Raw genomic sequence first — 25,462 nt, 5'->3', positions numbered from 1 at the left:
TTGGCAACTCCTCTCTCGACCCCGGTGCTGAATCTGCTCCCTTTTCTGGGGGGGACAGCGCCATGTGTGGGGGAGTAGTTCTAGTGTCCTCCTCCTTTATTGCCGGGGGTAATGATCTTCCAGCTGCTGGGACCTAAAAAACTGCTTCGGAGGCATCTGCCCAGTTGCTCTTTGAGGTTCCCCATGGGTACTCCACTGTAGGTGCTGACACACCTATGGTGGAGCACCCACGGGGACAACCATCTTGAAGAGCATCAGGGTGAGTAACTTCTCCCTGTCTTGAAGAGAGGAAAAAGCTGCTCAGAGGGTGGGAAGGGATATTCATAGCTGACCATTCTCAGCTGTGGGGGAGGTGAAAGGTGGCCTGTGTCCATCTGTCTGTCTGTCTGTGTGTGTGTCTCTCTCTCTCTCTCTCTCAAAATTAGGTTCATCAAGAAGCTAGAGCACACTTGGAAGGCCCTTGTCCACGATGGGGTGAGTGCTCAGCACGCAGCCTGGGGTGAGAAATGCTCCCAGCCAGCTGGGGGTCTGCAGGGTGTGCTTGCCTGTATGCAGCTGAGTGCCATTTACCTTGCTGTTCGTCGTCTCTCAGTGGGTGCAGCTTCAGTCCAAGGGAAAGGAGCAGTTCTTCCCTCCTGTGTGCTGTGGTGCTCCCATAACCCTGCCCCACTTCAGATGCTTCACTGACATACTAGAAGTTTGCCCTTTTCCCCTCTGTTTTACTAGGAACCCCAGAGCAGGGTTTTCTCCCTTGGCGTTGTATTTCCATTTCCACTTGGGTGAACTCTACTGTGAGTCACTTTCTACTTGTTTTCCTCTGACAGTCCAATGCGTTCCACAGCAGCAACTTGTGCTGTTGCGGAACTGACTTCAAGTGTGAAATGACTTGCTCGTCAAACACCTGTCCCCCTCCTGCAAATGAGGCAAACTCATGTTATGAAGACTGACAATTATGAATAAGGAGATAACATCAAAGCTGTCTGGGGAGGGTCAGCTTTAGTGAAATGAAATGAAACGAAACATACAGTACAACTAAGATGCATTGATGGTGTATTGGTGAATTTTGGTGCCACGTCCAAGTCAGTCATATCAAACTGTGCTTTGAACATCATCAAACTGAACCGGGGGTTTCTCTTTTGGGAAATCAGGACATTGCTTCCTCCAAAAAATCTCGGTATCGTGTAAGCAACAGAACCACCAGCCTTGTGTAAAATACCGAGACCTGCATTGAAATCATGCAAAGGCCAAGCTCGGAGCATATTATAGTGTTAAAATGGAAAGACGTATCTGACCTGATCTGCTTACTGTGCTGTGTACATTTAATGTTGGGATAAAGAAAACTCACTGGGCACTGCTGATAAGAAGTTGGATTTTAAGCATAACACTGATCCCCTCTCCCATTTCTAGGACACTGTGTCAGTGCACAGACCCAGCTTTTACGCAGAGAGGTTCTTCAAATTCATGACCAACACAGTGTTCCGAAAGAATTCCTGTAAGTGTATGCAGTCGTGCTGGCTGGGACCCCCTCCCTGTTAGGAGAGAAGACCACATACTCTGTTGTGCTAACGTAGTCCTGCTGCTCCCCTTGTAGCAGAAGTGCAGCGCCACATTGGTCTCCTTGCTTCTGCTCCTTTGCCTTTGTAAAAAGTGTGCAAACATACAGGGCTGAACTCAAGGGATGCACGAGTGTTTTGAGTTCTTCTGACACCTGCCTTTATAGCCACCCTTGGCCAGGTTCCTTGGTGCCCGTGTGTCAGGACATAAAGTTTGTAAATCCTGTATGTGGGAATCGGAGAATGCCATGCAGTGCCCCAAGAAATTGGTGAGAGGGCCCAATGTGCAAATGCTTGCCCAGAGGAACTCCTGTTTCTCCTGCTGTCCTTCCTTATATGAGCTGTGTAGTGAAACTGGGCAGTCGAGGCTTATGCAAGGAAATTGCCATGGCCAGGAAGCTGCAACTGACCAAACTTCTAAAGTGAAGGGTCTGATTCAGAGCTGGGAGTTCTTCAGACAAATGGTATTAACTGACTGCAGCCAGGGCTTCCTAGAGACAGCCGTCCTGTGGGGGGTGTTGATCCAGGGGGCGGGAGGGTTTCTCTGGTGTCCGTCGGCGCGGCTGGTGATCTCATCCCTTTAACTCTTCTGACTGCAGCTCTGAAATCGTCTCCATCTAAGAAAGGACGTAGTGCCTTGTTAGCTGTCAAGATGTCTGGCCCGACAGCTGCATTTTCGGCTAGTCAGATCCCCTCGGAGAGGGATGAAGCCCAGTACGATCTCCGCACCGCCAGGAGTTATCCCACGTTGGATGACGAAGGTAACGGTTGCTGTGGTTTTGGCTGCCCTGTGGCTATTCTCCCTCCCTAGGTTTGTAGCTGCTCCTTAGCATTCTCCTTTGTACTTGTTCACTTTCCCCAGTGTGCAGCACCAGTGGCTCTGAAAAGGTGGAGTTACTTCCCTGCACTTGTGCAGAGAGCCAGCAACTTGCAGGCTGTATGTCAAATGGCCATTCATGTCCCCACTGCAAGGTGCCATTACCAGCTGGCACTAGCAGTGCTGACAGGGACAGTCCTGTCACTGGCTGGCTTGCAGACTTCCCATGGTCCAGTGAGAAGAGCAGTAGGGCTGTGGGACCCAATTCTGTTGGTGCTCAGGCACCACTGTATAGTACAAGACTTGGCCTTTGCCAGGGGAGTGCTGGCTCTGGCTCGCCTGTGCTGCCAAGAGTGGCAAGACTCAGCGGACAGTTGGGCTCATAAAGGCAACATCTTTCTGGCATCCTCGGGTGAAACTCCGTTCTCCATCTGAGCGCAGGTGTATGGAGCTGAGAGTCTGAGCCCAAAGTGGGGGCTGAGAGAGGAAGCTTTCAGTGGCCCTGGCTGTATTGCAGTGAGTTTCAGCTGAGCAATGGCGAAGTTGGGAGTACAGCTCCTTGGCAGGAGTGATCTAAGGGAAGCTGCACAGCCCCCGCCTCGCTCAAGTCAGCACTTAGTCACTTTCATGACCGCCCCCAGCACCACTTCAGCCTCACAGCATTTCAGCCTGCCCACTCCCTGTGTGGGTGTGGATCCCAGAGGGGGTGCAGCACAGTGACATGGCTGGAGACAAGCGGGTGTTGCTTGCATTTAACTCGTTCAGCCTGTTTTTTCCCCATCTTCCTGCTCTTGCATTGGGCATAGCAGGAAGACCAGACCTGCTCCCCTGCACTCCCCCTTCCTTCGAAGAAGCAACAACAGCTTCCATAGCAACAACGCTGTCTTCAACATCGCTCTCTGTTCCTGAGCGGTCACCCTCGGAGACCTCTGAGCAGCCCAGGTACAGGTAAGAACGGGGCTCTTCATCTGTATCAGAGGGGTAGCTAAGTTAATCTGTATCGTCAAAAACAAGTGCATTTGCTGAGGCAGGTCTTTGCCCACAAACCTTATGCTCCAAAATATCTGCTAGTCTATAAGGTGCCACAGGACTTCTTGTTCTTCGTCTGGTTATCGTAGAGCTAGCTGGCTGAGTTATGCCTCCACCTTGCAAACCAGCAGAGTGCGCTCCACTCTGCCCTGCAGGGCTACTGGATGATTTTCATTAAACCACTCTTGGGAGTGAGGAACGGGGCTTCGGGTGATTCGGGTATTGCTGTTCAGCCCCCTCAAGGATGTCTTTATCTTTTTTTTAACCGCAAGCATGTAAACATGGGTTTTGGTTTGTCTCCACAGGAGGCGCACCCATTCCTCAGGGCAGGATGGCAGGTAAGATGTCCCTTCATGCTCTAGAAACTGGTGTCCAGAAATCCCCCTCAACTGGCTGGGCCAACTAAATGCTCCCACGATGCCACAGCCTGTACCACACTTCAGTTCTATTTTGAGGGCTGAAGTGGAGTTTCAGTAGCTCTTAGACTTGGTGCTGAACCCCTTCTGGAGAGGTGAGTGAATTCCTCCCTCTATGATCTTAGATAATCTGAGTCACCAGCTCTTCCCTAGGAGCTCTCGTCAGCAGCGCTCAAAACACTTTACAGTGGAGGTCTGTACCATTACCCCATTTTACATATGGGGAAATTGAGACACCAGGCAGCGAAAGAACTTGCCCAAGGTCACCCTGAAGTTAGTGGTAGAGCTGGCAGTAGATGTGAGTTCTCCGTGGGCTAGTGCCCTATCAGTGAAAGGCAGGCCTATTCTTACATGCAGTCTGTTGCCTGTATTCCCCAGAGTGGGATGCTGTCAAAGCTATCTTCAGTGGGTCTGATTTTTTTTCAAGAGATACTGAGCCCCACCACCTCCCACTGTTGTGTGCTGGGAGCTGTGCTCTCTCTGTTTCTGGGAGGTCAGCCTCTGCCTCCCTGGCTGGCACAGTTCTACAGGGGCCAGGCCTACATCTCTCTAAAACAGTTGCTTTAATATTATTGTGAGCTGGGTAAAACCTCATTATGGGATGAGTTAGTCTTTGTGAAACTGACATCTCCGTTAACAAGGGTAAGCCCTTGCCTAGGACGGAGAAAAGTATGTCGCATCCCGCCAACCCCCAGGAGGAGTTTACTGATGTTCTGGACTGGGGGGAGGCAAAGGAAAGCAGAACGTTGGGGAGCAGCAAAATCCAGACTGCGGGCAGGAGCAGCTGAAAACGCCAAGTGTGACCCTGGAAGAAACTAGCAGGGGAGGAATTTGGGCCAGGGGTGCAGGCTGGAAAAAAAAGCTCTTGGTGTGCAAAAGAGGCTAGTCTATAAGTTCCTGGTATTTGCTGCCTTCTCTGTTCAGAGGTGTGGGATCTGGTATATTAACTATGTCAAAGCAGCAGCTGACTGTCACTGATTGCCTGTCCCACCTGGAACGTTCCCAGTGGCCCACAGTGTGCTAGCCACTTGGGCAGAAAACAAGCAATGAATCAGCAAGCAATCCAGAGGCATGCAGCTCTCCCTAGGCTTATGGTGTATGACCCATTCACCATTAGTACTTGTGTGCATCATAGGTGTGGCAGGACATGCGTAAGAATGGCCGTATCAGGCCAGACCAAAGTTTCGTCTAGGCCAGTGTCTTGTCTTCTGAATGTGGCCAGTGCCAGGGACCCCAGAGGGAATGAACAGAACAGGTAACCATGAAGTGATCCACCCCTTCTCACCTGTTCCCAGCTTCTGGCAAACACCAGCCATGCCCAGCCTGGCTAATCATTATCAAGGGACCTATCCTCTAGGAGCTCACCTACTGCTTTTTTGAACCCTGTTATAGTCTTGGCCTTCAACACCTTCTGGCACAGCTGGACTGTCAATACAGTAAACCCTCGACATAACGGTGCACGCTGTGGGAGGGAGGGGTGTCCATTAAAACCAAAAGTCTGTTCTGTTGGAGGGTTTGCTCCTCTGAGTCCCAGCCACCTGTGCTCTGCCCTGAGCATGGTGGCTCCTTAGGCTCCCACCTGCCCATGCTCGGAGGAGTCGCCATGCTCTGCCCTGGGGGGGCTGGGGTGTGTGTGTGTGTGTGTGTGTGTGTGTGTGTGAGAGAGAGAGATATGCTGTGCCCTGGTTCTGAGCTGCCGGGGTGTGTGTGTGTGTGTGTGTGTGAGAGAGAGAGAGAGACCACCACAGATCGTAGCCATGGGGACACGGTGGCGGCAGCTCTCCAAGCTGTGGACCCTGCGACCACGGCGGTTCCAGCCACAGCCAGGGACTCATGTCTCTGGTGAGTTGCCACTGACAGTAGTGTAGAGTACAGTACTGTACTCTTCTTTCTGTGTCGGGGGGAGGCTAATGGACATCCATTATTCCCAATGTCCAGCAAAACAGGGTCCGCTATAGCGAGGGTTTACTGTAGTGCAGCATGAGCTGGCTGTGCAGCTACTCCCAACCCAGCTCTCCCAGCTTCCAGCTGCTTAGCCATCTGGGGGTAAAGCAGGGTCTCCTGATGTCAGCCAGCTAATCCCATTCCCTGGTGCTTGAAGGGGATTGACCCTGGGAAGCTAGGCTGTCGGAAGCGCTTGTCCCACATACCAAGGTGCTGGGAGAGTCTGACTGCAAGAGTTAATGAGCTGTTACACACGTGCTGTGCAGCTGCTCATGGTGGGGCTCTGCATTTACCACTTCCAGTTCAGCACGGCTGCAGGACGAGAGGCTGTTGCTCTTCTGCCCCAAGGCAGACCTACGGTGCTCTGGTACTGGAGACCCAGAGCGTGAGAGGGGAGGAGATAATGTGAAGCAGAGAAGATGGGCCTGTGTCCGTTGTGCTTTGCAGGTCACATGAGGAGGTGCGGGCCGAAGAGGAGCTCCAGCAGATAACTGTAGAGCTGGAGAGCAAGTGTGATGTTGAGATCGTCGCTCCTGAGGAAGAAGACAAAGGGCAAGTGTCCGGGGAAGGCAGGCGCTGCTGTTGGTCCTGGCCATGAGGAAATGCTAATTTTTCTTCGAGTGGTTGTTCATGTGCGTTCCAGTGTAGGGGTGTGCGCTCGCGCATGCCCAGTTACTGGCAAAATTCTCCCCTCGCAGGTAGCCATTCGGTTGGTGCAGCGCCCCCTGGGCTGGCACCGGTATAGTGCCCAATATAGGCCCCATCTGAACTACCTGCCCCACCCACTATTTAAATAGCTTAAATAGTTCCGATAGTTAAATAGCTGTAATTGTCCTTAGTAGAGTGGTTCACTGCTGGAGATGGGAGGCTGCTGCTCCTCCTCGAGGCCTCAGCACTGGGGCATGCGGTGGTCCCCAGGCTTCAAAGCCTGCGGAGGCTGGAAAGCGCATACTGAGAGGCAGCCTGCCCTCCACCTGCTTAAAGTGTTTGGGTGAGAGCCACCAGCGGGACCGCTGCTCGATTTTGCACATCGGACCGGTGGGTCCTTCACACAGTAGAAAGGGATATGCTAGCCAATTCTGTTCTTATCCCCCTTTCACCCCTCTTTTCCTATCCCTCTTCAGGGACCCCTCTCACGAGAGTCTGCTCAGGCAGGAGATTCAATCGTTCCTCAAGCATGGGGTGATAGAGGAGGTTCCCCCACTATTCACGGGCCAGGGCTTTTACTCCTGTTATTTCCTAATCCTGAAATCAAAAGGGGGCATGAGGCCCATTGTGGACTTACAAGGGCTGAACAAGTTTGTAAAGGAGATCAGGTTTTGCATGGTCTCTCGGAGGCTCATTATCCCATTGCTGGATCCAGGGGACTGGTTTACTGCTCTTGACTTACAGGACATGTATTTTCACCTCCCAGTCTATCCTCCTCCCCACAGGAGGTTCCTAAGATTTGTGATGAATGCGGGTGCGCTATCAGTTCAGTCCTTCTGTGTGGCCTCTTTACAGCTCCAAGAGTTTTCACCAAGTGCATGGCAGTGGCTGCAGCTGGTGTCCGGTTGTTCCATACTTGGACAACTGGTTAGTCAAAGGGAACTCACAGACCCGAGTCCATCAACACACAAAGTTCATTTTCCAAATCTTCGACAGTCTTGGCCTCCTGGTTAACAAGGCGAAGTCAATGCTCATCCCCATGGAAAGAATAGAGTTTGTGGGGGCTCTCCTAAGCTCGGGGCCTGCTAGGGCCTCCCTGTCAGAGAGCAGGTTCCAGGCTGTGGCCGGCATCATAAACGACGTGATCGGGTTCCCCACCGTATTGGCCCGGTATTGCACAAAGCTCCTGGGACACATGGCAGCTTGTACGTTCATGGTGCAACATGCCAGACTTCGAATATGTCCCTTCCAGTTGTGACTCGTGGTGGTGTACCACCCTGTGAGGGACGACAAAGACAAATTAGTGGTGTTGCAGACCCTGCTTTCGTGGTTGGATTCTTGGACTGTGTGTGCGGGCAGCCATTCAGGACTCCCCGGCCTTCCCTGTCCCTGGGAGACAATGTGTCAGATTTTGGTTGCAGAGTACATCTGGAGTAACATCAGACTCCAGCTCTGTGGGGTGTGTCAGACCTTGAGCGTCACATCAGCGTGAGAGCTCAAGGCCATCAGTTGGCATGCAAAGTGTTTCGGGACAACCAACTGGGGCATCGTGTCAGTGAGTACAGACAACATGACAGCAAGGTATTATATCAACAGACAGAGGGGTGCGTGCTCCTGTCCCCTGTGTCATGAGGCCCTCAGGCTATGGGAGTTCTGCGTTCAGCGCCAAATTCTCCTGCAGGCCCATTACTTACTTACTCTGGCGTCCACAATACCATAGCAGACCACTTCAGCGGGTCCTTCGTGTTCCTAGTGGTCCATTCACCCGGATGTGCTGCAATCAAGTTTCTGAGTTTGGGGCTATCCCCAGGTGGACCATTTGCAACACACCTCAGTGCGAAGTGTCAAACATTTTGTTTCCAGAACTGGAGTCCAGGGTCCTGGGCAGATGCGTTTGACATGCCCTGGACAGGCCTGCTGCTGCATACGTTCCCTCCAGTTCCCCTCGTCCACAAGATCCTCCTCAAAATTCAAGCAGACCAGGCCTCGATAATCTTGGTGCCTCCAGCATGGGCCTGGCAACATTGGTACTCGGTTCTCTTGGACCTGTTGGTGTGCAAGCCGATAACGCTCCCGTTACACTCAGACCTATTAACTCAGGAGAAGGGGCAGCTTCAGCACCCCAACATCCTGTCCTTCACCTCACAGTAGGGAAGCTTCCTGGCTGAGTGCCATGGAACTTTCCTGCTCGGCCCCAGCGGGGGAGGTGCTTTTAAATAGTAGAAAGCCCTCCACAAGAGTCATTTACTTGGTGAAGTGGAAAAGGTTTGTGGTGTGGGCATCTCAGAAGAGGGTTATCTCCCTTGCAGGCCACAGTCCCCTCAATTCTGGATTATTTGTGGCACCTAAGTCAATCCAGGCTGTCTCTGTCCTCCATCAGAGTTCACCTAGTGGCTATTTCCACCTTCCCTCTCGATCCAGGCCTTTCATTGGTGTTCTCCAACCCAGTGGTCAAGAGATTTATGAAAGGCTTGGAGAGGGTTAGGCCACCAATGCAGGACCCCTTGCCCTCCTGAGACCTCAGTTTGGTTTTGCCCGAGCTTATGGGACCCCCTTTCGAACCCCTTGCTTCCTGCTCCCTGCTATTTCTAAGTTACAAAACAGCCTTTTTGGTGGCCATTGCTTTGGCCAGAAGGGCGTCTGAGTTGAGGTCCCTCTGCCTGGGCACTCCATATATGGTGTTTCACAAGGACAAGGTTTGACTGAGTCCCCATCAGCTTTGGTGCCAAAGGTGGTCTCCTCTTTCAATGTCAATCAGGATATTTCATTACGGCTGTGTCTACACTAGCCCAAACAGCAGATCAGAATAAGGGGATTTCGAAGCTGGTGGGATCCTTTCGAAAAGGAGCCCTGTCTGGACGAGCCGCGCAGCGGCGAGCTGCGTCAATTTTGAAGTGCCGTGGCTGCCAGCATTCTAATGAGGCGCTGAATATGTATTTCAGCGCTTCGTTAGTAAACTTTGAAATGCAATTTCAAAGTTTTGGGCTAGTGTAGACATAGCTTGCCTGTTTTTTACCCTAAGCCTCATGCCACCCCGAGGGAGCAGAGATTACATACCCTTGATGTCTGCAGGGCTTTGGCTTTTTACGTAGACAGGACCAAGGTGTTCAGGAAGTGGTGACAGCTCTTCATGGCTGTAGCAGACAGGATGTAGGACCTCCCAGTTTCGTCCCAGAGAATTTCTTCCTGGATGGTGGCTTGTATTAAGGAATGCTGTAAGCTAGCAGGGGTTCCCACTTCTCACATCAGGGCTCACTCTGCAACGGCACAGGCCTCTTCAGCGGCATTCCTAGCCCATGTCCATATTTAGGAAATATGTAGGGTGGCCATCTGGTCTTCCATTCACACCTTTTGAGCTCATTACGCTATCAAACGCAGCATGCTGGAGTGAGTAGGGCTGTCCTGCAGTCATTCTGGGGCTCCAACCCCACCTCCTAACATCAGCTTGCATTCACCTACATTGGAATGCATGTGAGCAATCACTCGAAGAAGAAAAGACTGTTACTTAGGTCTGTAACGTGTTCTTTGAGATGTGTTGCTCATGTCCATTCCAAAACCCTTCTGCTTTTGCCCATGGTCGGAGTAGCCGACAACAAGGAACTGAACGGAGAGGAAGGGCGGTGCCTGTATTGGGTGCTACATTGGCACTGCTCCAGGGGGCACTGCACTGACCCAATGGCTACCGGCTAGGGGGAAAATTTTCCAATAACTGGGCATGCACGAGTGTGCACATCTCCACTGGAATGGACATGAGCAACACATCTCAAAGAACACCAATTATGGAAGTAACTCTCATTTCCTGCCTCTACTCCTATGCCACTGCTGGTTCAGGGCAGCATCTCCAGGTGTTGACCAGCCAGTGGCACTCCTGGACCTGGAAGGGGCTGATGTCTTCCTCTCAGCTTTGAGACGTGTGGGGATTGATTTGTCTGGGTACCAAACCCCTAGGAGCTCAGGTTCCTCACCCAGGGAGCTGAGTGGTTCTGCTTCTTCCCCAGCGTAGCGCTGTGGTGTCCAGACGTGCAGTCCTTCAGCTCCCCGCTAGTAAATCAGATGAGTTCCATTAGCTCCACCCTTTTGGATGAAGGAATCTGGCCTCATGTTCTTTGTTCCTTCCCCAGGGAGGCAGCCTCTGCAGCCTGTGCCATTGCAACACCCCCAACGGCAATCGAGGTGGAGACAGCCAGCCAGGCCTCAGAGCCGGCCAGCCAGGCTTCTGATGAAGATGATGTGCCAGTCACAGACATATATTTTGTAAGATACTCTCTCCACTTAGTCTCTCTTACACCCCTAAAGTGTGTTCAAGCAGCACCAGAGCTAGAGCTGAGGTACCCAGGCAGCAAGATGGAGGAAAACTGCTTGAAACTCCAGGTGCTATGGATTTGAAACATGTACGTCCATCACCCAAGCTTTCCTGGGTTACCTGGGAAGGTTTTAAATCCCAGTATCTTTGGTTTCTCAAATGTGTGTGTGCCCAGGCACAGGACCTGGATGTGCATTGTTCTTTTAACGTATGCTGTGGACATGCCTGGCCACCCTACGAGCCAGTTAGGGTCGCTGCTGCCAACTGGTACTCTTAATGAGCTGAGTGCTTGGGCAGCCACCCGGGAGAGATCCAGGTGCTGCCCCGCTAATTAGCAGAGCTCCCACAGTCGGCAGGGTGCGTTTCTACTGGTGGTGCACGTCCTCCTCTGCCTTGGTGCACACAACAATTTATTCTGCCCATCAATGGGAAAAAACAGAAGGAACATTGCTGCTGATGTGTGCAAGTCTCTGATGGGCTTCAGCAGGCCAGCTGCCCGTATCTGGGAACAGTCATTGTTTCTCCCCCTGAAAAGATGAAGCTTCAGGTACTATTCTTTCTTCATAGCGCCCTGGAGACGAGAGTCTGCTGCTGTGTTGGCTGACCTCAAAGGCCTGTGATGAACTCTGATTTTTCCTTTTCCTGCAGGCAGATGCGTTAGATGGTGCTGTGGAAATCTAGTACTGAGGCAGGGAGTAAGTGAGGTGGTTGCTGTTGGCGGCAGCGTGCTGAGTAGCTCTGGGCTGTATCCCTCCGTCAGCTCTCACAATGTCTGAGCACCTGCTGGAGACTAGAGAAGAGCCTTCTAGCAGCATGTACCTTCTCTCTCAAAACTAGCAAAGCCCGGCAGGGAGAAGCTGAGGCAGACTGCCCGATGACCCCTCTGTTTAGACACCTTCACCCGTGCACTGATGCCAGTTGTGGCTGCAATGAAGTTGCAGCAGTGAAGAGCTGTCTCCATAATTTGACATTTCCCTAGATCCAGAGGCAACCCTACAGTGGGTACCTCAAACCCAGCATATCCCAGAGCATTCGTGCATCACATTGTGGCTTTCCTTGTGCTCATGTGACTCCACTGCAGAACTGCTCATTCATTGCTGAGTAATTCAGATGGCTCAGGGAGCTGCAGGAGGAATTGGCTCGGGTTTAAAAGCCTGTTTCTCTCTTGTGGTTTTTTTTATGCATGCAATTCAGAATGCAGACAGCTTTCCCCAGCACTTGCCGCTCTTTATTTGCCTGCGGATGGCAGCTGAGTGTGAGCTGCCTTCTGGTAACTGCCTTTCTCATTGGGAAGTGCCTTCTAGCAAGGGTCCCTCCCCTCCTCCCACCTCCCAGCCATAAGCAATCCACCTGCCTTTCTCCGGGACGTGGCCTGGTGGGACAGATCCTTCAGTGTGCTGTGCCTAGCAGTGTGCGCAAATCACGTAACCCATCAGCATTTCATAATTCATCTGAGCCCTCTGGCTTTGCATCAGCATGTGTCGTATGCTGTGGTGTCACCCCAACCAGCCAAGGGGAAGGGAGGTGCTTCGAGGTTTAGTACCCATTGACTCTCATCTACAACAGCTGCTTATGCAGCAGCTGAAGCGTGGTGCAGGTTCGGACTGGAGTTGCTCTGCCTAGGGGGTAGCTGCATTCTGGGAGAGATCTGAAGGGCCATGTAGACTTGGAGAAAAAGTCACGGAGTTGAAAGAGCTGTTGGGGGAGATCTGCTTTCCACTGCTTGAGGCAGCAGCTGATGCATTGTATCTCCCTACTCATCTGCAGGGGGATAGAGGCGCAGAACAGCGTGGCTGGGTATGGGGCTCTGCTGTTCCCATGCACGGCTCCCCGCCCCACCAGCTAACCCTTTCAGGCCTGGAGGTGCCCAGCCCTTTGGGTGCTTTCTCTTTCATCCTTTCTTTCACTTCATCCTCTTTCCTCTGTTTCCTTTCTCACCCCCTTGCCCTGGTGCCATCCAGTTCACAGATGGGAGGTACTGGATTTACTCTCCCCGCCAGCGCCGACTCCGAGCCACCTCGTTTTCCTCTGGGACTGTAAGTGAACATGCAATGGAGCCAGGCCGCAGCTCTGAAACACTGGGGTCAGGCGAAGGCTGAGTGATTCCCTCTCTCCTGGACATCCCAGGGACTATCTCAGTTCCGTGGGTGTTTGCATGGCAGTTCAGGCCACTAGATACAGCCTGACGTTACCCTGGACAGCCCCTTTCCAAAGATACCCAATGCGCCCCAGCTAATGGAGCTGATGTGAGACAGTCACCCTCCTTCCAGCCCCAGCTTCTTCTAGGCTAGTGAATGTAGGCAAGTGCTTTATCATTAAGCCTTTGGGCCAGTATGTTTGGCAACATCTGCCATTAACCAACACGTGGCCCTGTCTTTGTGTCATACTGGGCCACGTCCTGCTGAAACACCAAGGCTGGATTCCCAGCAGACACCACTTAGGAAGTATGAAGCCGATGATAAAAGTCCAGCTGCAAACATGGTCCTTTGGCCCTTACAACTTGGGCTGACTTTCCAGGGGCTTGATGCACTGGCCAATTTCTACAGCTTAGAGCCTCTTAGGAGGGAAATGGCTGGGGACTCCAGCCTGGGGCACTGGGGCTTCCTTGCGGGTGCAGCCCCTGGGGTGTGCAGAGTCACGTCCATGTCTGCTTGTTTTCCTCATCTGTAAACTTGGGATAATCATTTTCCCCTTCTAACTCCTGTGCCCAAAGGGATGGCTGGGGGGGAGGGTGTGTGACTTTCCTGCCCCTCCTTCGCCATGGGGAGAGGCTGGGGCATTAAGTGGGCAGCAGGTAGGTGGCGAATAATAGCCTATTTCCAGCAAGGTGCAGACTCGGCCTGGTGAGATGGGGCAGGGCAGGAGCCAGAGGGAATACGATGATTCAAAGTTGAGAGAATTAAGTGTCTCATTCAGGCGCTCGTGGGAGCTGGGGGTGATGTTTGCACCTATTTGCTGTGTTGGGGAGTCCTAGCACTGAGGGGGTTAACTCTAGCCCACGCTCTGAATGTTTGTCGCCCCACGGCACACCCCCACTTCCGTAGCAGCTGTTGCCAGACCCCTGCTGCTGGCGCTCAGGAAAACCTGGGAAGGTGGGTGGTGGAGAGCAGAGCTCAGCCAGAGCACTGATTACCAGCCTGGGGAGTGAAGGCTCTGGGGCAGCGTAGGCTCTGCACAGAGGAGGAGGAGCCCCCGGGGGTTCTAGCACAGCATGTAAAGCCCCAGATTTGGGATCTAGGGCCCTTCCCAGTGGCTCCTTGTTAGCACAACCTGCAGTTGTCCAAGGGATTCAATAGGGCTCCCCCACCGGCCGTGCTCCAAAGCTTCGTAGCTGTGCGTTGTAGACTAGTGCCAGCCCTGCCTCTCTCAGCTGGTAAATTGCCTTGCCAGGCCTCCTCCAAGGGCCTGATCCTTAGCCCAGTTAGGACATTAAGTAGGGGAGATGGGCAAGAACCTCTTCTTCCTCATGCCTTCACACACCACTGCAGAAACTAAACTGGGTGACCATGAAAATGGCTCCCTCTTGAACTGCGCCCCACCTTGCCTTCGATTGCAGTGTCTCCCTGCCCACCCTGGTGCATTCGTGTGTTTCTGGGTAGCTGTGTCTCTGGATCCTTTGCCCAAACATGCCAGCTCTGCGTTGCCTCCTCTGTCATCCCCAGTCCCTGTTCTCCATTTCCCTGCTGTCTCCAACTGGCGACTAACCACTCCTCTTCATGGTCCACCATGATCTAACCCTGCACTTTTCCACCACCTTGCTTGGCACGTCAGCACAAGGGGAGCCAAATATTGCTGGTTTTGCCATAGAAACTTCTTAACCGTGGTGACACTAAAGTCAAACATAGGCAAGTGCAGCTTAAGGTGAAGGTGCGCAGCCAAACGGGTGGCCCTGTGAGTAAAGTGCAGCCCCGGCGCTCCAGAGATCTGCGCTCTAAAACCAGCTGTGCTGGTAACCGGTTAAGTGACTTGCCCAAGTCTCTCAGCTTTTTGTGCCTCTGGTTTCCCATATGGGGTTCTGGCCTGGCAGGGGCTGAGAGATGCTCTCCTGGAAGGTGCTGTGGAAGTGAAAAGTATAGCCCTGTAGCTGAACAGAGATTTCCATTTTAGCAGCGCTGCTAGTAGCCGTCCCATTCTCTGGTAGGGGGTCAGGTACGTCCTGAGGATGGGGAAGATTCCTTCTCAGAGGAGCTGTAAGAGTTCTCTTCTTCCAGGTGTTCATCTGTTCTTACTGCATTTTCCTACTCATTTTCTCCTCTTCTCTTCCTCATGCCCTGCTCTGCTGCTGCTCTTCCTGTGCTATCCCTGCTGTCTCTGGCCACTCTGGCAGCCTACCGATGAAAGGAGTTGGGTTTACTCCCCCCTCCACTATAGCACGCACGTCCACTCCCTCTCCGATGAGGAGAGCGATACAGTAAGTGTTCAAGAGAGTTGTAATGGGTGCCCAGAGGGGCAAGCGCTGACCTGGGGCCGTGGTGCCAGCATGTGGTTTGTCTCTGGACCTCGGCTTGGCTTCAGCAGGGGAGGCAGGTGTGCATGTGGCTGGGGAGTCCTGCTGCAGCTTAGTTTGGCTGTTTTGGCAGCAGGCAAGATCTGCTGTGCAGTGAGAAACCAGGTTCAGCTTGATGACAGCTCTGGGTGTTGAATCATTTCTAGTACAGTCAAACCTCTCTGACCCAGAGCCCTGGGGTCTCAATTGCCCTGTCACCCAAGGGTACCACTTGAGCATGATTCTCTCCCACGCTGTTTAGGGGCCTTGACTGAAAGTGTTGAGCTAACTGACCCCAGCACAGCCGTTCTGGCACGTAACCCCTGCTCCTTGCTTTTTCCAGTAACCTCTATGCAGACCCTGAAGAGCCAGAGAGCAGCGTTTCCCTCTGCAAGTCGATGTGTTCCCTGTCATTGATGCAGCCATGCTGATGGGATGGGGGAGAGCTTGAGGCACGGCCGGATCCTGGGCGCCGCCTTTCAGGATGGAGCGAAACAGGCTCTAATGGTGTATTGTACCTATCCGAGACAAGGACAGCAGAGAAGCCTCCCCTGAGGGCTCCTGCGTGAAGTGGGCTGTAAGAACCCTGGGGAGGGACTGCTTCCAGACAGACGCTCCTGCGCCTACTGATCCGTGTGTGATACTGTGAACCTTGGTTAAGTTTTTAATCATGTATTTATTTCTTTTATCTTTGCACAGACACGGCACAGATGTGCTTTTTAAAACGTTTAGTTTACTGCACTTTTTTGGGTTGTCATATTTCTATTTGTGTTTCATCAAGCATGTGAAACCTCACAGGAGAGAGAGCTTCACTTGGCAAGGGGAGGGGCTTGTCCGGTCCTAGCTTCACTGAGGAGACGACGGCAATGTGGTGTAACCCCCAGACAGCCGAAAAGGAAGTCAAGAGTCAGACGGTGAAAACCTGGGCAAGTCACTTAGCTGCTCTGTGCCACCGTTTTGTGCACTTATAAAGGCAGGTAATACCTGGCGTTGTCACAGCACTTGGACCTCAGCTGAAAGGTGCTATGTAAAAACAGTGCACTTCTAGAACTGCTCTCCTATTGAAGCAGTCCCAGTGAAATATGCCATGTGATCGGAATTTAGAAATGGCTAGTGACCTCTACAATTGGCTTGTTGACCTGTATGGGAGAGGCAAAGAAATCCTGGCTGTAATAACGTGGCTTCTTGGCCTGGCTGTCTTGTGGCCCTTGGAGGCCCTGCTTTTTCCCTGAAACGCTCTGCTCACTGACGCACTGGCTGTTTGCCATGACCTGTTGGCAGACTGCTGTTCACACAGACTGCTGCCTGGGCCCCACAGCGTGGAGGAGGAGAACTGCCAATCTGCAGGGATGTTCCAAAGGCCTCTCCTCCCTCCCCAGGTGTGACCTGCCACAGGGCATTGCAGGCGACTGAGACACGCCCAGCCACGAACATGCTGCTGTGATCGGATGCTACGCGAGTAAGGGAGTGATGAGACACGAGCGTCCCGTGTGTTCCTCTCTAGCTGAAACAGACATGCCACCATCCCCACATGGGAAAGAAAGAGAAGCCCAGCTCCTGGGAATGTCTGTGTTGTGCATGTGGCACTCTTGCTCCCGGATGCACAGCCAGGCAAGGCCCACTGCGTGGTGCAGCACCTGAACCACTGAGACGGAGAGCGCTTCTCTCAGTGCTCCAGATGTCTCTTGTGGGCTGCAGGCTTTAGACCAGACAAAGTTGGGCTTCATTGAGCCATGACATGACACAAAGCAGCAAGGCGGTGTTGACTTCAGGCTCCTCCTCGTGATGGTAGGGCACTGCAGTCCTCACTTCTAGAGGTCCCGTCTCCTTGCCCATGAGCGAGAGAGTTTGAGAACAGAGAAGCTTGGCTCTTGTCTCTGCTCCTTGGACCGAGTGCAAAGTGAAGGGCTAAGGTCATCTTTTAATGCCTTTGTGGTCTTTAAAACCCAGTTTTCAGGCTTCTCTGGGAAGTAGCGGTACAAAGACACCCCTACTCTTGAGGCTCGTATGCCCAGCACTGAAGAGCTGTACCACCATCTGTCCTGGCAGCACTCAGCACTTCTCTTCAACTCAGGGTCTGGAAGACAGGCTGGGGTGTTGGGAGCTTTTTTTTACCAGGAGCTGCTAGTGTTCTGAGGAACTTCATGTGATGACCTTCTCTTCCTGGCTTATATACCTGGATGTCTGAACTTTCAGTCCCTGGCCTGCAGAGGCTGAAGACTTGGAGGTGTAGCATTCCCCATGCATGCCAGGCTTTGTAGGCACCATTACACCATTTCACCCTCACTGTTACTGGTCTGGAATATCCTTTCTTTGGGATCCATTTGGGTTTAAAGGAACCTCTTTTCTCTCATTAGCAGCTGTGAAAAAGAAGGATGCTGCCATTACACCCTTGATTTCTGTAGCAGACTGGCCAGCTGACTCTGGCAGGCTCCTGAAAGCATTTTCGGAATCCTGGCTCCATCTGTCATTGCACGCAGGTATCGCTAACTTGGGTATTTGATGGTATGCAGTGCAAAGACTCCCCGGGCTGTCTCCTCTCCAAAGAGAAGCATTGTGCTGTGTTGTCTTGTCCATTACAAGCTACCCTACAGCTTAAACTCCCATTTCCATTCTCAGAGAGACATAGAAGAAAGGGTCTGTAGGGTATGTCTACACTGCAGTTGGATATCTGTGCCTGGCCCTGGCTCAGACTGAGGAGCTGTTTCATTGCAATGTAGAGGTTCTGGCTTGGACCCTCCCCTCACACAGGGCCCTAGGTCCTGGCCCTCATCCACAGCCTGAATACCTACATTGTAATTAGCCCTACTAGCCAGAATCAGCCAGCCATGGGAGTCTAATTTAGACCAGACAAAGACACACCCTCGGGCTCTGAACAAGCTCCTCTTCCACCAATGGGGCTCTTACTTCCTGCCTCCTGGACTTCAGCATAGCAGTTCTTCAAGGCTTAATCAAACAGAAGGTGGCATGGGAGAGCTTCCACTTCCAGAGCTGGACTGGTGATAGTAGTCCATTGTCTCCAGGCATGACCCAGCTGCTTTCTTTGGGCCAGGGAGGAGAGGGGCTGCATCGCTAGAAGATCCTGCTGGTTGGGAGCTGCACTGGCCCTCAATCTCTGGTGAAGCTTTGACTGTGGGGCAGGGTGGGGACAAGGATTTGTAGAATTTCTTTGTGGTCTCTGAGACTGAGGGGTAAGTGCTTGTTCACTGCAGCATGACCTGGAGCTGTCCTCCTGCGTGCATTGGGGTGGTATGAAAGCTGCACTGTTACATTGCCTGTATCGGTCTGATTTTCATTGTTCATTTCACTGTAGCTGAAATTTATGTATAAGCTGCTGCCTATTAAAGCGGTCTGCGTATCTTTGAGAAGCGGCGCCATGTCCCTGCAATGTTAGTACACTGGTCCAGCTCCAGTCCAGTGAGACCCCAGGCTTCCAAGCAGCATCACATCAAACTGCCCCACCACTGTGCCGGCATCCTGCCTCTCACCTCTTTGTTTTAGCTCCTTTGTAGAGGGTTGAGAGAGGCACGTCTCATGCCAGGCAAGGGTGCGGAATGCACAGCGTTGGTTGCCAGGGTGCTTGGTCCTGGCATCTGGGCTATTACGTGCCAGGGTGGACGCCATGCGCTTAGGCTCAGGCTTGTGATGGAAGGCTTTCTCAAGCAGCTCCCGGGCCAAAAAAGCCTCAGTTTGACTGATTCAGCACATACACCACCAAAGCCAACGCCGCTCCCCGCCCGTGTGTTTGGAAGTCCATTCTAGAATTCTCTAGAGGGAACCAGCAGCAGCTTCTCCAGACAAGACTCCGGGTATGCACTCGCTCACAGAAGGTAAACTGTAGAGACTGCTGCTCCAGAGACTGCTCCAGACTCTCGCGAGTGGAACCCCCGAATGGCCCAGGCGCTGCTCGAAACCTGGGACCTATAGCTGTGTCCTCTTCAGCTGTCCCCTGCCAGTGAGGCTGGCGTAACTGAGACCCTTGATGGCAGCAGTAGGCGTGACGCGGGCTCTTTGCTTGGCCTTGTCGTCGTCGGCCTGTTGACTAACCCTTAAAACGCTTTCCTCCTTGTAAGGAGCCTTCCCTGAGCAGCTAAAACCTGCCGTGGCGTCTCCATGCTCCCATTCAGCATCATTGCCCATGGCTTTAAATGGAAAGGCAAATGAGAGAGTGCTCGGGCTCCCTGGATCACGACTCATTTGTTTGACGTCTACATTAGACCAAGTATAACACAGCTGATGTTCCTGTTAGGTCATTTTATATGTATCTTCCATGTGAAGAATGTAAGTGGGGAGGGGGAAGGTGGGGGTGCTCCTCTGAAAAAATGAGACTCCCCAGATATTGTCGTGTTTCTCTTTTTGTTTTGTTTTGTTTCCGTTAAAGTCCTGAGTGCTTTTTGGAAGTCCTTGCTCAGAGAAACATGAGCTGACACTACTTGTTTTTAGGCTGTGCGGTAAAGCATAATGTCATTGTCTTTGATGTAAACACAGAGGCAAGCAAACTATTTATAATGTTGAGTGAATTAATTGCCTTACCCAAAACCCCATGGGAATGGTTCCTAAAATATTTTTTCCCTTTTTAGTATAAAGAATTTTGTAAATACTTTAAATGTGAGACTGAACCCTTAGTTTGTCTTGTCTCTGATGGCTGCTATTGCTCAGAAAATGGATACTGTTTGAACTATTGTACTGTATTAAAACCAAGGCATTTTGTGAGACAGTTCAGCTGCGGTGTTCTCTTGGAATCATGAACTTAGCTAAAAAGGCAATACTCTTGTTCATAACTGAGTCCTCTCTCACCTGTTGGTGATGGTTCCCTACAGTCATAACCTGTGTTGATTCCTGGCTCGCATAGAAAGACTGCTGGTTTTGTTGAGACTCTGGCTTCTAGCCTGAGTTGACTGACCATTAGCTCAAGTTAGCTAATACATTTGTACGTATGTGGACAATCCTCGCGTTTGTGTCCTGACGTTCCCACGCTCGCCTTCACAGATATATCAGCTAACTCAACTTGCAGTGGGTTAACTCGCATTAAACTCTGCTCTAGGCAAAAACCTGTTTTTGTTGTTAAATTGTATTGAGGTCAATCTTCTCTCATGTTTTACTTTTAATTTATGAAACATTGTCTGTCCTTAACTATTTAAGAGGGTTCCATTAGAAGCCTTTGATGCTCTCATGGCTTTTGTTTGTTTGTTTGTAGAGGGGAGACCTATCCCTTTGAATCCAGGATGGTGGAATTTCTGTATAAAACGTACAACCGTTGCTGACACATGCTAACAATTGTATGCAACAGCTTCATCATTCTGTTTCCCCTCCCGCCTTCCTTTTAATTTGGAAAGAATCTCTCTAATAAATAGGGTAATCATGCAATTGCCTCAATCTCTTAGTTGCTAACCTATAGCAGAGGTTCTCAGCTATTCTGGGCTTGGGACTTATTTGTGTACATTGGTTTGTCACAACCCTGTATGTAGGCCAGGAGAAGGGGACTGGGTCATGCCCTGGACAGGGGATGGCCTGTTGAAACCCAGTACGCTGCCCTGGCAGTGGGTCTAGCCTACAGGCCCATGCGATGCTGAGGGGGAGGTTTACAGAGCCTGCCTTGATCTCTCTCTGTAGCAGTCACTCCTGTGGGACAGGCTGGGCTCAGCTCTCTGCTTTACAGCTGTAGCATCACTTAGGTGGACCAAATTATAAGTGGCACTGCAGCCTGGAGCACGTACACCTATCGAGATGAAGAGGGCTGTGGGGCCAAAGCTGAGTGGCATTGTGAGGATGAAGATCAGAATGCCTGGGACAGGGAGGCAAACCCCAGGGCCAGAGCCACTATTTGACCTTTGAAACACTCTGGTGACCCAATTTAGGGTCATGATCCACAGGTTTAAAACCTCTGACCTACAGGACATCTTGCACTGCATGCTGGGTAGCCGTCCTGCTTTGGTATGTACAATGTAGTTCTGATTTGTATTGGACCAGGGTTGGTTTACAAGAGGGTTTGGCACCAAAATCTTAGTGACGCTCTTCAATTAACAGGCAATATGACTGCATATGTGTTGCTTTGTGCTGTGATCACCTATTAGGGTCCAAGCTAAGACAAATTAATTTAGGCTAGGTGTTGGATGGGAGACCTCCCAGGAACAATTCAGATGTGCTGCAAGAGCTGATTGATCTGTTGGTTGTATATGTGGTGAAACTGAGAGTGGTGAAGCAACCCCCTGCCCCCTACCACACTAAGGGGTGGAATGGGACATTGCTAGAGAAGCATCTCATTGTCAGATGACACATACGTCTGAAATCTCAATTCCCTGAATTGTGAAAGGTCCCCTAACACTCACTTCCTATAGAGGTGTTCATCCTGGCTAAGAACTAGATGATGCCTTAGGACTTCCTTTAATGTGTCCAAGAAGTCAAATTAATGCCAGAGTTGTGTGATGAAAAGACACTTCCCTTTTGTTAAATAAATGTGTGTTGAACAGTGAAAAGGTAATTTCTGCAACAGCGTAGATACAAGAAGTGGTCGTCATGCAGCCATGCCCCTGGGGTCTGGGGTCTGTTTAGGGCTCTGAAGATAGGAAATGAGAGCGTGCCTTCCAGAGTTCTCTTTTAACATTGCAGTAGTGCAAAAGGCTTCTTCAGTGCCACCAAAGCTTTTATGGACCAAGAACCACAGAATCAATCCTCTGAGGTCAAAGGATGGTACCCAGCTCTTGAAAGAAAATGAAGCCATTGCTTCTTGCTGGGGGAAGCACTTTCATAAGCTCTTGAACTGCCCTTCTGTAGTGTTCCTAGAATCGCACCACCAAATCCCTCAGCCTAGGAACAATTTTGCAACACTTCGTACCCTGAGTGAGGTCCAAACTGCCATCAAAGCAATCAGGAGCAACAAGTCAAGTGGATTAGATGGAATCCCCACCAAAGTCTTCCAATAGGGCGGGCCAGAGCTCCACAAACAACTCAACCTCCTGATTCTCAAGATCTGGGGTAGGGAGCAGATGCTGTGAGAGTTCAGAGATGCTGATTGTGAGTCTCTGCAAGAAGGGCGATAAATGGGAGTGTGGAAACTATTGTGGCAGCTCCTTCGTGGCAGCAGCAGGTAAATCTTATGTTGAATCCTTGCAAACTGACACCTGCCACTCTCAAGAAATTCTCCCAGAATCCCAGTCTGGCTTCTGACCCTTCCAAGGAACAGCAGACATGATCTTCACTGCCCAGCAACTGTAAGAAAAATGTCATGAACAAAACCACACCTTTTTCATCAAGCTGACCAAACCATTCAACTCGAGCCCTGTAGACCATCTTCTCAAAGATTGGCTGCCCCAAAAAATTCAGACCATCTTAAATGCTTTCACTGAAGCACATTTACATCACGGCCTCACGCTGAACATCAGAAAGACCAAGGTACTCCACCAGCCCTCGCCAGCAGAACAATCTCATGTACCTTCTATCGAACTCAACAGAGAACTGCTGGAAAATGTGGAGCATTTCCCATACCTTGAAAGTCTGTTCTGCTAAAGTCAACATTGACATGGAAATCCAGCATCGTGTGAGCAGTGCAGACTTGGCTTTCACCCACCTGAGATGAAGCGTCTTTGAAAACTGGACCTCTGTTCCAAGACAAAGCTCCTTGTTTACCACACAGTGGTTATTCTAACGCTACTGTAGGCATGTGAAACTTGGACAGTGTACAAGTGTCTTTTGAAAGCACTTGAAAAATGTCAGTGCTGCTTCAGGAGAATCCTAAATATCTCTTGGGAGGATAGGTGGAGAAACACTCGCATCCTGCCAGAGCCAAACATAACCAGCCTTGAGGCCATTATCATTCATCAACAACATTGTTGATTGGTCATGTGGTCCTGGTGTCCGATCAGCACTTGCCAAAACCCTCTTTTCCACTGGCCCTTAATGTTCCTCCCTCCTCCTTTCACCTTAGAAAAGATTTAAGAACATGCTGCAGGCAAGAACCTTGCCCTGGACTGTCCCCCAGAGAGAGCGGTGATCTGGGATGGGTGGTGAATTTGAGAGGTCCCACGGCCGTGAAGACAAGGCGAAGTGAAGAAGAAAAGCAGCAAAAACTACCCTGCACTCCTCCAACAGCTACCCCTGCCTGCCCCTGCTGTGATAAGATCATTGGCTCCAGAATTGGGCTGATTAGTTCTTGTTTGTACTGCTTGGTGGGCACTCTAACAAGTAGGATGTCTTCACGTTTACCCTATTTATGAGTCTGGTGATAGCTAACCATCCCTGTCCTGAAGAGTTTACCTGCTAAAGGGCAAAGTATAACACAGGCCCATCCTCTTTTGCCCCTTCCCCCCACTACCTTATGTCAGCCCTAATTCTTAGGTGGACAGTAGCAGGGATCTCTTCTGTTTACCCATTCTCAGTCCTAACTGTATTATTGAAGAGGGACATGAAGGATTACTTGGGGACTTCCTGCCTGTGGCCTGGGAGCTTTATTCACTTGGGTAGTAGGAGAGAGAGCAGGATGGCGTGTGTCTGAGATTGGAGGGCGGCCACCTTGGAAAAGTAGAGGAGTCAGCATTACACTAAGAGCACTGAGGGAGCTACGTGGGGGAAGCTTTGTAAATAAGTTTGTTTGGGACAGGGGCAGCCTCTTGTGAAGAGGACGGGTGTGTGATATGTTTCACAGGCTGCTTGTAGCAAAAAAGCTGCTCTTTGCTCTGGCCTGAGCAGAGGAACTGACTTTTTTGAAGGTGTCATTTTGGAGGGTGTTGCCTCCTTCTTAAGGTGGCACAGTGGCAGGTCGTGCCCAGTATGCAATGCTGGCCCAATAACACACCGAGAGTGGAAGAAGAATCTTTATTTGGCCTGCCAAGTAAGGTGCAGGGGCATCTCTCCTCAAAGCCTGCACACCTTGCAACAAGAAGTGAGCAATACTTATACCTCTCTCCTCCTTTGTTCACCCCACCTCCCAACAAACCAGGGGAGAGTTTCTTATACTCCCTTTATCCATTCCTCCAGCTCAAACTGAATTCCTACTGCTCATATGACATTCCGCTCTGGTAATTCCCTATTAATCAGGAGGTAAAGTACCAATAGATTATTAACAGAATGTAAGTTACAGGGAGGTAGAGTTATTCAGTCGTATAGAACATGAACAGGATTTCAGTAACAAAACTGCTGAATTTCATGAGAAAATTAAGGAGGATTCACTAACAATGCTAAATACAATATTGAACCTCATGGGAACATCAGTGCGCATTCATTTACAAAACAATGTTTCCATGAGTACAGAATACAACAACGTTTCCCCTGCCAACAAGGGGATAGTTTAACCTCGACAGCTGGGTGGGGGGGGGAGGTTTTAAAAACAAGGTTCAGCCTTATAACACGACACCTCTGAAACACAAGCAGGCACAAATGTTCTGCTGTGTCCCTACTCCACCCCTTCCGAGGCATCGTCTACACTTCCAGCGCTGGGCTCAGGGAGGACAGCACTTCGCATGCCAGGAGCGCGTCTCCCAGGCTGTGGGAACTCCAGCTCCTCCCCTGGGGGCAAGGGTGAGAAAGAGGCCCCCCTTCTGCACCCAGCGCGGTCCGGGGTGGGACTGGTCTCTGGCCCGGGGGCTACAGCTGGTGGATTTTCCACACCCCACTGCCGTGGTGCTACCCCTGCAAGTTGGCTGGCAAAGCTCAACTCGCAGAGGGGTCGGCGAGTTCGTCTGTATCTTCAAAAACACGAGGCGGGCCGGGGTCATCTTACAGCCGAACCGCTACTTTCGAGCATGAGCTTTCCCGGGCTCTTTGCCCACGACCGCTTACACCCCAAATATCGCTGGTGTGTAGGGTGCCCCAGCGCTCCCCTGATCCGTGCCGGGGTGCGGGACAGCCCTGCTGGGGGCAGCGTGGGACACGGGAGCAGGGCAAAGCGCTCTGCCCACGTGCACTGGGTACAGCCAGGCAGGGGCCCCCTCGGCCTCTCTTTTCCCAGCGCCCGGCTCCAGCTGCCCACGCCTCCCGGTCCTGGCCCAGGCCCCTTTAAGGACTGGCCCCGCCCCCTCGTGACATCATCGCTTCACGCCAGGGAGGTCCCGCGCTGGCATAGCTGCCCAAGAGGTGCCTGCCGGGAGAGCTCGGCAGCGGCGGTGGGAGCTGTTGCCAACCGGCCTGGCCACCCCATAGCTAAACCTCGAGGCAGGCGGCGGGCTGGGCATGGGAGCGGCGGCCTCTGGGGGATAAACCCCTTCCCGTCAGGCGCTGAGGGCACCAGGCAACGCGGCGCGCCGCGCCGAGAGAGGCCCCCGTTGGGCCGGA

The 25,462-nt window shown here is 51.6% G+C and overlaps 1 protein-coding gene across 5 annotated transcripts in view; it reads left to right on the top strand.

Moving 5' to 3' along the window:
* Positions 1-20,557, top strand: part of PIP5K1C (phosphatidylinositol-4-phosphate 5-kinase type 1 gamma) — a 72,784-nt gene extending 52,227 nt beyond the window's left edge. Inside the window, exons 10-19 of one of the 5 annotated variants that reach the window (XM_074978032.1) lie at positions 426-474; positions 1,408-1,492; positions 2,153-2,314; positions 3,177-3,318; positions 3,705-3,737; positions 6,207-6,311; positions 10,529-10,661; positions 12,672-12,746; positions 15,038-15,121; positions 15,540-20,557. In XM_074978032.1, the coding sequence (XP_074834133.1) occupies positions 426-474; positions 1,408-1,492; positions 2,153-2,314; positions 3,177-3,318; positions 3,705-3,737; positions 6,207-6,311; positions 10,529-10,661; positions 12,672-12,746; positions 15,038-15,121; positions 15,540-15,542 (871 nt within the window). In that variant the 3' untranslated portion in view covers positions 15,543-20,557. Of the gene's footprint in view, positions 1-425; positions 475-1,407; positions 1,493-2,152; positions 2,315-3,176; positions 3,319-3,704; positions 3,738-4,950; positions 6,165-6,206; positions 6,312-10,528; positions 10,662-12,671; positions 12,747-15,037; positions 15,122-15,539 lie in introns of those variants that run through there. The other 4 variants (XM_074978036.1, XM_074978033.1, XM_074978034.1 and 1 more) reach the window with 4 other exon arrangements.
* Positions 20,558-25,462: the final 4,905 nt, after the last annotated feature.

Source organism: Carettochelys insculpta, chromosome 27 (genome assembly GCF_033958435.1).
Source record: "Carettochelys insculpta isolate YL-2023 chromosome 27, ASM3395843v1, whole genome shotgun sequence".
Lineage (NCBI taxonomy): Eukaryota > Metazoa > Chordata > Testudines > Carettochelyidae > Carettochelys > Carettochelys insculpta.
Note: the sequence above shows the minus strand (reverse complement) of the source record. Positions and strands in the feature narration are given on the sequence as shown.